General features: G+C 55.6%; 1 protein-coding gene across 5 annotated transcripts in view; it reads left to right on the forward strand.

Annotated features, from left to right (window-relative positions):
- The window catches only part of DNMT3A (DNA methyltransferase 3 alpha), a 106,688-nt gene that overhangs the window by 15,930 nt on the left and 76,802 nt on the right, over positions 1 to 13,956 (forward strand). For 4 of the 5 annotated variants that reach the window (XR_007135194.1, XR_007135195.1, XM_047782509.1 and 1 more), the window contains exon 2: positions 11,465 to 11,723. Coding sequence is in view for 3 of the 5 variants with exons in the window: in XM_047782509.1 (XP_047638465.1) it covers positions 11,661 to 11,723 (63 nt within the window). In the remaining 2 variants the exon portion in view is untranslated. Of the gene's footprint in view, positions 1 to 10,451; positions 10,932 to 11,464; positions 11,724 to 13,956 lie in introns of those variants that run through there. The other variant, XM_047782507.1, reaches the window with a different exon arrangement.

Raw genomic sequence — 13,956 nt, forward strand, 5'->3', positions numbered from 1 at the left:
CTCAGATTCAGTCACGGTCCCGCTGACTCTGCTGCTACCCAGACTGTAAAGTTAACTTCCATCAACTTGTACTTAAAATAATGGGAAGAAAGAGGAAAAGGAAGAATGTGGCTACCGTGTCAGAGGAACACACCTGCATACCAAGTAAATAGAAGATATGCAAAACTACTACAGATCTCATTTCTGTATTTGTCCACAAGGCCGCCATCGGGCTTCTCTCTCCCTTTCCCCATCCGTAAATCCTCTGTGCTCAGCCAGAACTGCAGCAGGGCAGGCTTCTTTTACCTGATGGGGAGACCCAGACCTTGGTTTCTGAGGGCTCTGAACCCTTGGTTTTCCTGCCGTTTGTTTGGTTTTGTTACAGCAGGTTTTCACCAACCCTTCCTTTTGGTCCCGGAAGCTCTAAGAGGTACCCAAGGAATCCCCTGAGTAATCTTCCTGGCCTCTAAGTGCCAGCAACCCAATGTCTCCTTGGTAACTAGAATCAATCACTCCAGCTCATGGAGTAGGTCCTTTTTTTGTGTGTTGGTCAGAGGCATGCAGGGGTCCCCCAAAGCCAGGTAGACGACGTGTCCTCCTGGGGAACCACTGTAGTGTCCCCCTTGTGGGATTACAACCTTCAGCACCCCTAGGGGCTTTCGGAGATATTGGGTGGGGTGCGGACCAGCTGCTGGGATCAGAGGAAGCGTTTAGTAAGAGGCTCTGGAGCTGGCAGGTGTGGACCGTTCTTTAGAAAAGTCTGGAAAAGAATCACAGGGGTGGACCATGCACCCCCTCGAGGGGAGGACGGAATCAGAGCTGTGCTTGTGGCCGCAGGCCCGCCAGGGTCCGCAGGGCCGATGCTCACAGGGCCTTTCAGCTTGAGCACCCGCGCCCTGCCTCCCAGGGCGCAGGGAGCCCCCCGCCCGGCATGGCGCACACCATCCCGGGCCCCCGTAGGGCTGCTCCTGACTCCCCACGTTCATTTGGAAACCGTGCTCCTGTGCGGAACTCTCTTGGCTCATTTTGGCTCCGCAGAACAATTTCGGCTCCTTACCAGCGTCTATTTTGGGTACAACCCTTTGTTCCCCCATCCCTGCCTTGGGGGCTGTGTCATGGTAACCATGAGTGTGAGCAGACGAGTCTGATCCACCCCATCTCTGCCAGTGTGGCCGCCCCAACGGCAGCATTTGGTGTGACTATAAATGCTCCTGCTGGTGATGCCCCGGCCTCGAGGGTGGTGTGAGAGCCACAAGTCGTCTTGTTGTGACTCCAGAGCCAGACAGATGGGCTTTGAAGTGGGGAACAGGATGGCAGGATTGTTGGCCTGTTGCCAGTGGCTTTTGGGATTCTCTGGGCAGCTGGTGGTTTTGGGTGGGAAGGACGTTTCTGGAAGTCAGAGCGATGGTGTGACGACACACACCTCCCTCCCGCTGCGAGAGAGTGAGCAATCAGAGTGGTACTGGGACCTCCCCCTCCTCCTTATCCAGCCCGTATTGGGGCGGGTGGGGGAAGACTTGGCAGATAAGCATCTCTGTCTAGGAGGCCCTTCTGTCTCCCCTCAGCTTCCTGCTGCCCCCAGCTCACCAAGCTTATCATCACCCAGCAGAGGATTGGGTGGCGTGGGACACGAGATACTCTCTGGGCTTCCGTCACCCACAGGACGTATTTGCGCCCCCTCCTAAGCTCAAATAGGAAATTCAGCCACGAGGCTGTTATCTGTGGGCCGGCGTCCCACCGCGGGCACGGAGAGCTGATGTGGGGTCTGTGCTTCTCCTGCTCATCCGTGACTGAGTGTTGCCTTGTTTGTAAGGACTTGGGAGATGCATCTGGGACTTTCTACCTGTGCCGCCCTGGAGAGATCATTAAACTCTCCAAGCCTCAGTTTCTCCTTTTAAAAAATGGGAGTAATAACAGAACCGACTTCATAGGATGGTTAGGAGGATGGGATGGGACAATGCATGTCCCTGAGCACAGCGCTGGACCCATGGGAATAAATGAATGAATGACTCCTGCATTGGGCGGGGCACTGGCTGCTAAGCTTAGAAGGGTGCATTTCCTGCTGCCACCCCTCTCTTGCCCTCACGGCAGGCAGGCCTCACCAGGAAAGGGAGACTAAGGGAGTTCCCCTTGTGGCTCAGCGGTAACCCCACTAGTTTCCATGAGGACATGTGTTCGATCCCTGGCCTGGCTCAGCGGGTGGGGGAACCAGCATTGCCATGAGCTGTGGTGTTGGTCTTTCAGACACTGGATCCAGCATTGCTGTGGCGGTGCTGTAGGCGGGCAGCTGCAACTCTGATTCGACCCCAGCCTGGGAACCTCCATATGCCACTGGTGTGGCCCTAAAACACAAAAAAAGGGGGGCGGGACACTGACTGGGAACTTTGTTTTGTGCCCAAAGTTAATATGTCTGCAATGGTCACATGCTAATTGTGCGAGGCGGTGGTGGAGCGGGAAACAGCTTCAGCAGGGGATCTTCTTGGATTTGGATCCAGCCTCGCCAGCTCTGTGGCTGTGGGCAGCTTTGCTCACCTCTCTGTACCTCATTCTTCTCATCTAGAAAATGGGGATAAAAATAGTCCCCATTGCAAAGGGGTGGAGTGAGGCAGGTGTGCAGATGAACAGGATGCCGACATTGTAAAGCTCTGTGCACAGCCCCCCCCGCTTGTAAGAACATAATCAGTACAAGCTCCTGTTCGAGTGAAGTACACTCTCAGGCACTCCAGGGATTTCAAGAAAGGAGAGAAAACTGTGGGCTGGATTAGTCAGGGACTCATAATTGTTGAGAGTTCAGAGTACTTTCTTTGTGTAGGCGCTCTCGGAAGCATGTGTAACGCATCTCATTTTGATTCCCACAGAAGGCCTGTGAAGTGGCTCCTGTTATTTTCCCCATTTTGCAGCTGAGAAAACCGAGGCCCCGTGATGCCTCCAGTCACACGGCTGATGCTAATAAGGCCAGGATTTGAACCCAGGCAACCAGGCCTCCCAGGGAAAACTTCAGGAGGTTGAGGTTACCTACGGATTAAGACTGTCAACCGCAAGGCACAGACTCACTCGCACCGGAGTAGGGAAAGGCTCACATTACGGAGAGGTTCAGAGGTGCCCTCGCTCAGGTACAGCTGGATCCAGGGACCCAGGGCTTCAGTGTTTCTTCCCTTGGTCCTCAGGCAAGCTCTCCCCACCACAGCCAGCAGGTCCTGACTCACATCCTATCAGGTTAGCATCTTTCCACTGGGGCAAAAATGTTCCTGGGAGGCTTCTGATTGGCTCGCCTGGTCACGTGCTCATTCTGCGACTTGGGTGAGGAGTGGGATCAGTGCAAACACCGCAGAAACCCCCCTGGGAAGGAGGGGAAGGCACCGAGATAGACCCAAACCAGCAAAGTCCACTAGGAGAAAAAGTAGACTTCTGAAAAGAGGGTAAAGAAGGACCTGGCGCCCAGGTGGTCACATGTTTTTCAGCAGTTCAAATAGAGGACCCGTGATGGAGCGGGAGAGGCTCTTGTGGCGATCGCATTGGGATCGTTTTGATGGAGCAAGGATCGGAGTTTTGGGGTAACTATGGTTTTGTTTCTGGACGAGGATAATTCCACGCCAGCCCTTGTTGAGGCGAGACTGTGGGGTGACAGTCGGGTTGGTGCTGGTTGGAGCAGGCTTAGAGGTGAGACTTTGGGGGGATTAGCTCGGGGTGGGGGGTTGCTGATGGGGTTGGGGTTGGTGAGCAAGGTGGGAATGGCGCCGGGGACGGGGTGGTGGCGGAGGTGGCAGTTGACACAGCGGGGACTGTCTGGCAGCCCCAGGCGATGGTTGCATGGTGGGTCTTGGGGCTGAGTTGGGCTCACGAGTGAGCCGGGATTGTGGTTAGGGGTGTGGGCAGCAGAGTACAGTTTGGGAGGAATGTCAGGGGGGGTGTGTGCCAGGCTGTGCCTGGGCTGGACTGGGTGGAAATGATGTGTTGGGAGAAGAATTAAGCATTTCGTGAGGGGCAGAGTGGGGGCGCGGGGAGGGAGGTACCACTTTTAGAGCTGGTGATGGAACTCCGTGTGGGTGTGAGGAGCCGATGATGGTTATTCTGTGGGATGTGATGGTTTCATAGAGTAACAGAGGTGGAAGGACTTAGCTGCACTCTTACCGAGGAGGCCAAACCCCTCCTTCAGTGGTTGCAGCTGGAATGCAAGCCCTTATTCCCAGACCCATTCTCTCTTTTTAAAAATTGTTTTTTTAGTTCTTCACAGTAGTACATGCATATAATTTAAGATGTCAAATGGGACGAGCGTGTCTTCAGCAAGTGCAGTTGTTCCTTGCCTTCTCCTCGAGGCAACCCTGTTTAGCTGCTGCTTCTAGCGATTTTTCATCTCGTGGATCTGAGTAATGTGCATATTTTTGACTCTTCCACTTTCCATTGATTTCCTCTTTAGTAAATAAGAATTTAGCTCTCTTAATTGGCCAACGATGGATTTCTATCCAGCCATTCTCCTAAAAGTTCTGGTGGTTGGCATGCTATATTAATGGTACCTTACCAGTGTTCTTTCAACGAGGTTTTATGCACGTAAGAACATACATACAGGAGTTCTCCTCCTGGCTCAGTGGTTAACAAATCCGTACTAGGAACCCTGAGGTTCTGGGTTCGATCCCTGGCCTGGCTCAGTGGGTTAAGGATCTGCAGTTGCCGTGAGCTGCAGTGTAGGTCACAGACGCTGCTCGGATCCCGCGTTGCTATGGCTCTGGTGTAGGCCGGCAGCAATAGCTCCGATTAGACCCCTAGCCTGGGAACCTCCACATGCCACAGGAGCGGCCCTAGAAAAGGCAAAAAGACAGCAAAAAAAAAAAAAAAAGAGTATACATACATGTATACATGCAGCAGGCAGGACGATGGCCCCCCCCAAAGACAGCTATATCCTAACCCCCTAAACCTGTGAATGTGTTACCTTAGGTGGCAAAAGAGCCTTTGCGGATGTGACTAAGGTAAGGATTGTGAGCTGGGGCGATTTCCTGTGGGTCATCTGAGTGGTCCCAATGTCATTGCGAGGGTCCTTGGCAGTGAAAGAGGCAGGAGAGTCCGAGGAACACAGACGGACCATTGCTGGCTTTGACGATGCAAGGGGGCCAGGAGCCAAGGGATATGGGCAGCCTCTCGAAGCTGAAAAAGTCAGGAAAGCGGGTTCTCCCCAGGGCCTCCGGAAGAGAACGCAGCCTGCCAGCACCTTGATTTCAGCCCAGTGACGAGACCCACTTTGGACTTCTACCTTCCAGAATTGCAGGAAACAAATCTGTTATTTTAAGCCATTAATTTTGCGGCAATTTGTAATAGAAGCCTAGGAAATTAATACACCATGTTTTATATACACACACACACATATATATTTATACATACAGCTACATACATGCATATATATGTCCGCATGCATACATATATGTTACACATATATATATATGAACTTGTGAACTCAACCGAGCCTTATATTGTACTGCAATAGTTTCCTTCCCCCCGAAATTAATAATTACCTTATTTCTTTATCTGCCTTATTTTCTTTGTACTGTCACTCATGCCTGCGCACCTCTGATCAGCTGTCTGTGTGGTTTTCGTAACGGCAGCCCCATCAGGTCGAACAGTTCAGTTCCGTTTTTGAGTTATCCACTCCCTTGCTCTCTGGGCCTGAGGCACGTTTTGTGTGGCTGCCATTCTGGGACTTCGCTTTGTGGTTGTCTCTGGCATCCTTCTGCCCTCCTTCTGGTTGGAATCCCTGTTCCCCGGAGCTGACTTCCTCTCCCTGCTCAGTCCACTCCCCCGTCGGGAGCAGATAGCCCGGGAAGCCCTCCGTCTTCATCCAGATCCATTTAGTCCACAGGTTCAGACCACAGACTTAGTTCAGTGAGTGACACCTGTAGTTTGGTCAGGTTGAAAAGACGGTTCAGGAGGTTCCGTTGTGGCTCAGTGAAAATGAATCCAACTAGCATCCATGAGGATGCAGGTTCAATCCCTGGCCCCGCTCTGTGGGTTAAGGATCCGGTGTTGTCATGAGCTGTAGCATAGGGCCCAGATGCGGCTTGGATCTGGTGTGGCTGTGGCTGTGGTGTAGGCAGGCAGCTCCGATTCATCTGCTAGCCTGGGAACCTCCATATGCCACAGGGGCAGCTAAAAAGCAAAAAGAAAAGAAAAAAGACGGTTCAGTGGTAGAGGGTAGAGAGCAGGCTGAGTCTCGGGCCCACCGCATAGATCTGGTCCCCCGGGCCTCCTGCATCTTTGAGGACATCTTCCGGCGCTTTTCGAGAAAGGAGTGTCTGCAAATATCTTTATTCTCCTTTCACACTTAAATGATAATTAGTCTGGGTAGAGAATTCTAATTGGAGAATCATTTTAAACTTTTCAGGGGTACTAGTCCTTTGTCTTCTTGCTTTCGGTACGAACACTGATCAGTCTAAAGCCATCCTGATTCCTGAAATTTTATGTCACTTCTTCTCCCTCTAGAAACTTGTAGGGTCTTCTCTTTGTCTCAGGGTCCTGAAGTTTTGCAGTGATGTGTCTTGGTGTGGGTCTGTTTCGTCTGTTGTGTGGGATAGTCACTGGGCCTTTTCAATTAGGCAACTCATGTCTTTCAGTTCCGGGTCATTCTCTTGGATTATTTCATTGGTAACTTTCTCCCCTCCTGTTGTTCTTTTGTTCGTTCTTTCTTCCTTTCTCTCTCTCTCTCTTTCTTTCTTTCCTTCTGTCTTATTTTTCAGATATGAAAACTTCTGGACCAATTCTCTTTTCTTATTTTTTTCTTTCTTTCTTTTTTTGCTATGGAAGTTCCCAGACCAGGGATTGAACCCAAGCCACAGCAGTGGTAATGCTAGGTCCTTAACCCACTGCACCATCAGGGAACTCTTACTTTTTTTCCTTATTAATATACCACTTCTGTTGACTTTTACATTTCAACTAGCATGATTTTTATTTCTACAAATTCCTTTTTGTGCTCTGAATGCTCTTTTTTAAAAATAACATCACATTCTTCTTTCATGAATGTAGTATCTTCTCTGCATAAAGTCTGTTTCCTGCAAGTTGTGTTTGGTTTTGGTTTTGGTGGATTTGTTCTGATTTTTATCTTCCAAGTTAGAGGCTTCCCCAGATGTCTAGTAGTCCTTGGTTGTCCTTTCAGGATTAAGAACAGGGAACCGAAGGAGTTCCCTTCGTGGCTCAGTGGTTAACAGATCCGACTAGGAACCATGAGGTTGCGGGTTCGATCCCTGGCCTTGCTCCGTGGGTTAAGGATCCGGCGTTGCCGTGAGCTGTGGTGTAGGTCAAAGACATGGCTTGGATCTGGCGTTGCTGTGGCCCTGGCATAGGCCAGCAGCAACAGCTCTGATTAGACCCCTAGCTTGGGAACCTCCATATGCCAAGAGTGTGGCCCTGGAAAAGACAAAAACAAACCCCCCCCCCAAAGAACAAAAAAAAAAGCAGGGAACTGAAGAGCTAACTGGAAACTCTGAACGTGATGGCGGGGCTGGTTGAGTTGCAAATCCGCATTGGTTGACCTCAACAAGCTGCTTGGACACCATTGGGGTTCTGGTGTCAGTATCTGTATCCTCAGGCCTTTGCTCTTGCAATGATTAGCTTCCCCAGAGAAGGAGGTAAAGGTCGGCCGCCGGTGATCTAGGAGCCCAGTGGGGGTGGGGATGGGGAGGCAGCATCAGCCTTTAAAATAACCTTCATCTCCTTGGTTTTGGTTTATTACTCTTACTCTCAACTGTGCTAGTTGACTCTCTGAGCAAAGACCCTCTCTATCATGCCCTCCAGAGTAAACCTTCGGACTTCTGGGGGTGCTGGGTCTAGGGATTTTGCTGATTTCATTCACCTTTTGTTTATTTTCAAACATGCATCCTCTTTACCCGTGGTCCTGGAGGGACGAGGGGCTATCTGCCAAGTGTCTTTAAAGGACTCTGCTGTAAATCGCTTTTCACGTGCTGTCTGAAATGTGCCTACTCGGAGTCTGCTCTCCAGAACCCCACCTTTTGTTGGTGGTGTCTTGTCTCAGTTCAGCCCAATATTATGACTTGAGGTCTTCTTTTTTTTTTTTTTTCGGTCTTTTTAGGGCTGCACTCGGGACATATGGAGGTTCCCAGGCCAGGGGTTGAATCGGAGCTGTAGTCGCCGGCCTACGCCACAGCCACAGCAACGCGGGATCCAAGCCGCGTCTTCGACCTGCACCACAGCTCACAACAACGCTGGATCCTTAACCCACTGAGCGAGGCCAGGGACAGAACCTGCGTCCTCATGGATGCTGGTCGGATTCATTTCCGCTGAGCCACGGCAGGAACTCCCGACTTGATGTCTTCTTAAAAAAATCTTTCTACTACATTGAATTTAGAAGGAAGCACAACTAGATGTATATATTCAAGATCCCAATCCTGCTCCACGGCAGTTTCGTAACTGAAGCAGTAGAGATGGTCACCGCATCAGACATTTTCAGGATGGGGTTCCTCAAAACAGTTTTTTAAAGTTGTTATAAACTTTTTTCATGGCGACTGTGGACCTTAGCCGCGTACAGGAGAAAATGAAAGCTGCCTGTCACTGCGGTAGGGTTCTTGGCGAGGTTTGTTTTTTCTTTTCTGGTTTTTTTTTTTTTTTGCTTCTTAGGGCCACACCCACAGCATATGGAAGTTCACAGGCTAGGGGTCCAATCGGAGCTAGAGCTACCCACCTACACCGAGCCACCTCTGCAATCTACACCGCAACTCCCAGCAATGCCAGATCCTTAATCCACTGAGCAAGGCCGGGGATGGAACCCAAGTCCTCATGGATACTAGTCGGTTTTGTTACCATGGAGCCACAACGGGAACTCCCTTGGCGAGGGTTTTCATTCACTGGTGGTCCCCTTGACTTGGGAGAAGAGCTGCCAGGAGCAGCAGGGCCGTGCCTGACGGGGACCGTCGTTGTCGTAGTAGTGGACACACGCTGCCATGTTGGGCCCTGGGCCCAGGAGCAGGTCTCTCCCCCCAGCAGGGCCGCTTGGGAGAAGAAGGAAGCTTCCCAGCGCAGGCGGGAAGTGCCGTATCCGGGCCTGGGCCTTGGCCACCACAGTGGACCCTGGCGCTGTGCAGACCCTGGTGTGCCGGATGGCTCTGATGGGGCTAGGTGACTCCCCGGGACACCGACTGGCAAGTCTGTTCCATCGAGTTACACAAAGGAGCCTGAAGACTGACCCAGGTCAGCCGTATTGCTGTGTGGACAGCGTGTGCAGCCCGTAGCGGGGCTGAGCAGAGGCAGGCGGGGAGGAAAGGGTACTTCCTCTCCTTTCGGGGTGTCTGCCTCGGGGTCAGCGCCCCGCGATGTTCTGCTTTTCCCCCCGGCTCCTTCCTCTTCTCACTGGCCACCGCAAGTTCTCTCAAAGTGTGTTTTCTTACCGAAGCCCCTGGGTGCTTCTAGACCTCTGGGCAGCCCTGAGACAAATGCATTGAGAGGGTCGCCTGCCCTGACCCCCGTTGTGCCTGGCTCTGCACGGACCCCGTGCTAGGCCTCTTCCGCTCCTGCCCTTTGCCCTTGGGGCCTCCAGCAGCTTGGCAAGGAGGGGCTAGAAGACATCCCGGAAGACTGTCCAGCCCAACTCTTCCATTTTATGGGGGAGGAAACCGAGGCCCAGAGAAGCCCAGGCAGAATTAGAACCACATCTGCTGACTCTGGGTTCGGTGGGTTCAGCTGTCCTCCCGGCCGGACTGCCTCTCGGCTTCCGCATCCTCCTGAAGGTTTGCTGCGGGGGTGATTGCGGATGGCGGTGCTGACACACGCGCAGTGGGCCGGAGCGGGACTCGCTGGCCCACGGGGAGCTGAAGCCTCGCGGAGGTCTGGGTCCGACGGGTTCTCTGATGTGCTCTCGAGGTTGCCTCTGCCGGGTGCTGCAAGTCGGGGGTGGGAGCTTCACAGAGACCCCTCAGAGCTTGAGAGTCAGCGATCTGGATTGAAGCCTCTGCTCTGACCCTGGAACATGGACAGACTGTAGCCTTTCTCAGCCTTAGAATCAGCAGTCGATGGCAGTGATACTGGTTGCGCCCAAAGAGGAAGGGCTGTGCGGTGCTTCGCCCGGCATCAGGCACCCTGAGCTGCTCTCGTTGCTCTCCCTCAGTTCACCAGCCCAAGCACTGTGCTGAGCCCAGCAGGGCAGGTGACTTGCACCTGTGGTGGCTTAGGGCTCACCTGGGGCTCCCAGCGCGCCTTCTTCTGTCTGGATTTCAACTTAGGGCCCTAAGGAGGCCCCTCCCAGTGCCAGCTTCCCCCTCCACACTGGGAGCAGAGCTGGGACTGGGGGCCCCACCTCCCAGCCCAGCGCCCTTCCCGGGGGGAGGGACCCGTGCCCGAAGGAGACCCAAGCCCGAGCCTGGTCCTCCGGTTCCTGGTTTTCCAGGGAGCCCTGGCTGGAGGGGGCTGGGAGATGAAGCCCCGGAGGAGGGGGGGGGGCGAGCGGGGGAAGCAGAACCGGGAACTAGAAGGGGAAGGGTGTGGGTGGGCCCAGGTCCAGCCTGCCTCCCACTTTCCTCCTCCTGCCAGGCCCCTCCCGGTCCTGGCTGGCTCACCGGAGGCAGGGGCTTGGCCCAGGCTCCTCCTGGGGGGTGGGGAGCCGAACTCAGTGTCTGGGAGCAAAGGGGTTGAAGCCGCAATGCCCCCACCCCCCACCCCGGCCGAGGCCTGCAGCACGGGCTTTGTTAGTTCACTGGCTTGAGGCCCACACCTGAAGCAGGGAGGCTGAAAAGCCCCTAAAATTCAGCCCTGTGCCTTTGCAGGGCCCCCTGGAGCCACCAGTTTCTGAGGGCAGATGGGGCCGTTGCATGGGGTGGGGGGAGGCCTGGCACACATCCCCTTGGTGTGGCCACCGCAGCCTCTCCCCTGCACCTTCCGAGGGCGTCCCCTCGACAGCCCTGCACACCTAGGCCTTCAGAGTCCGACCTCAGCTTTCTCCGGGCCCAGGCGCTGGTCCTAAAGTGAGGTGACATTCATTTCACTACATCCTGTGACTGCCGCTCACTTCCTCCACGTGGTGGGAGCGGCGTGGGGGTGGAGGTGCGGGGAGGACAGATGAGAAGGAAAATGTGCCTGGGCCGGGACCTCTGGGATTTCCCAGGGGGCGGTTGGGGTGGGAGGGCGGGTGCGGAGAGCTTTCAAAGGAAAGAGCAGACGTGAATGAAGAGACAGGAGGAGGCGGGAGGCAGCTGGAAGTCCCAGAAGTGGCACCCACTGTGCCACAGCCACGCGGAGGCCCTGAGGGAAGCCAGGCGGGGCCCTGCCGCCCAGCCCGCCTCGGTTTCCCCGCTTGCTCGCTGGGGTGCTGGGTGCCGGGTGCCGGGCTGGCCGGAGCCGAAAGGGGAGTCAGGTCAGAGGAGCAGGCCTCACAGGCCAGCGAGGCCCTGGGGCTGAGGGTTTGGCCAGGAGGGGTGGGGGTCAGGTGGGACCCGGGTTGGGCAGGCCCTGCCCTGCTGACCCCTCTTCTCTCCCCCCTCCCCCCCCCACCCCGCAGGTGGAGCCACTGGAAGCCCAACCCACAGGCAGCCTGAGGCCGAGGCCACGTTTCAGCAGAATTTCACTCCGCACGAGGATCTATGTCTAAGTTTTAACTCTTGCTTACCAAGACCACGATAATTCCTTCCCCAAAGCCCAGCAGCCCCCCAGCCCCGCGCAGCCCCAGCCTGCCTCCCACCGCCCAGCTGCCCGCGATGCCCGCCAGCGGCCCCGGGGACACCAGCGGCTCCGCTCCGGAGCGGGAAGAGGACCGCAAGGTGAGCAGCTGGCTCCCGCTGAGCCCGGGGAGGGCAGGGCAGGGTGCGTCCCCAGGCAGCGGAGCCCAGGGGGTGCTGGGCGCTGGACCGCGCCGTTCAGCCTTCAAGGGCCGTAGGGAGGACTGACCGCCCTGGTTTGGTGCTGAGCACACTGAGGCCTGGAGAGGTCACACCCTGGTGGTCAGGCTCCAGGACTCAGTCTTTCAAGCCCTGTGATGGTCCGTGCGAGCAGAGCTTCGGTCCCCGGGTCTATACAGTTGTTAGGGGCCCGCCTTGAAGAGGCTTCCTTTCTGGACTGGCCTCTTGCTAGCCGTGTGTCTGCAGGTGAGTCACCTTACCTGGTTTAGCCGCCTCTGTTTCCCCAGGGGGTTCTGTGGCTTTGGGGAGGCCAAAGGCAAGTTCGGGGGGCTGTCGACGCAAGGCCCCGTGAGGGCTCCCCTCTCTGCACAGACAGCCAGGCGCCCCTCGGTGTGCTGAGGGCGCAGGCGGCACCTGTCAGGGTGGAGACAGTGATTTCCCGCCCCATCCCCACCCCTGGCTCCGAGCGAGTGTCACTCCATGCTCGTGACCTCCCTGTTTTCAGAGCCCCGTGAGGGGTGACGTCTTCATCCTTCTGCCGAATTGCAGGAGGGGCTTCAGGAAGTTAGAGGCAATCACAGCAGACGGGTGGGCGTCCTTGCTGGGCCCTGACGGGTACTTGGGGACCTCACCAAGCTGTGAGGTAAAGCCGCTCAAACCCCCGGCATCCAGACTCTCTCTTCCCAACCCTCTGTCAGTGGCATGGTAGACCCAGCCACGGCCTCCCTGGGTGCCCCATCTGCCATGCCCCGGACCCCGCAGTCAGGTCCCTCGCCTGCTCTCCCTTCCCTGGGCAGGGGTCGGGGTGGTGATGCCGGGTGGTTTCCGGGAGTGGCAGGGCACACTCGTGGGGCCAGAGTGGACACCCGATGCCAGGTGTGGGGCTCCTGAGCACTCTGGGGAGACTCGGCTCAGCTGACCCACCATGGGGACAGTTCTGAGACCTGCTCCCTGCCCACCCTCCCCTCACGCGTGCTCAGCTCCTTCGGGGCTCCCTCATTCTTAGAGCCAGTTTCTCTTTTCTGGGTGGTTTCCATCCATTTGGACCTGGAGGACAGTCCTTGAAACAAGCGGGGCAAGGTCAGATGGCCCTGATTTGCAGACAAGGAAGCCAAGGCCGGCTGCTTGGTGGTGGGTCTGGATGAGAGCCTGGTCTCCTGCATTGGAGCCCTTCCCCCAGCACCACCTGCCTGGGTCCTGGTGTGGGACACATGTGTACACGTGCACACACACACAACATGCGTGCATGTGTGTGTGTGTGTGTGTGTGTGTAGGAGCCCAGATACCTGCCTTCCCAGCTCAGAATCTTGCAGAGTGCTGCGGGACAAGGTTGGGGGAGAGGGGCTGTAAACCCACAAGCTGGGGAGAAAGTGCATATGCTGTGGCCCACTGGGCGAGGCTCCTAGGGGGTTACAGGTCAGTCCCCTTCTTTCTGATCCCATGGGCCTTTAGAGCTACCTCTGCCCAGAACTCAGGCAGCAGCGGACCCAGACCCTGCCACCATCGTGTTGGGGCCCCCTGTGGCCACCTGGGCTCTCGAGTGGCAGCTGCGGCCATGACCCTTTTTCTGCCCTCCTTGGGCCTAGCTTTGCTCCTCTGTTAGGTTAGGTGGCCCTGACCCTCCTCCCCGAGCGTGATGGCCTGCCCTTGCAGTTGGTGGTCTGCTGCCCCCCCACCCAAGGGGGAGGAGGAGAGAGCCAGGCCCCATTCCTCCTGTTACCGGACAGGGCTTCCTGGACCATCCAGGGCCCCCGGCCCCTCCCATGGAGAGCAGCTGACGGGCTCCCTACCATGACAGTTCAGGACAGGGAAAAAGCACTGGGCAGACAGTCACAAGTCCGGGGCCCCAGGCCTGAGAGATGTGACTTCAGGCCCGCTGGGCTTGCATTTGCTCAGCTGTAAAGTGGGGATAGTAACTCTAGCTGTGCGTGTTTTATGGGGTGGTTGTGGAAGTCAGATGAGGTCACGGGCATGGAGTGCCCTGCAAACAGCAAAGTCTGGTCCAATTATGAGGGATTACGACTGCTATTATTATCCACCCATAGTAACTGCTCTGGCTCAAGAGGCAACAAACACACACACAGGCCCAGAGCCTGGTGCTGATAGAGGGAGCGGATAGATGGGGGCTGGGGCACGGCGGGTGCTCCTCCCTGGC

Source organism: Phacochoerus africanus, chromosome 5 (genome assembly GCF_016906955.1).
Source record: "Phacochoerus africanus isolate WHEZ1 chromosome 5, ROS_Pafr_v1, whole genome shotgun sequence".
Taxonomy (NCBI): domain Eukaryota; kingdom Metazoa; phylum Chordata; class Mammalia; order Artiodactyla; family Suidae; genus Phacochoerus; species Phacochoerus africanus.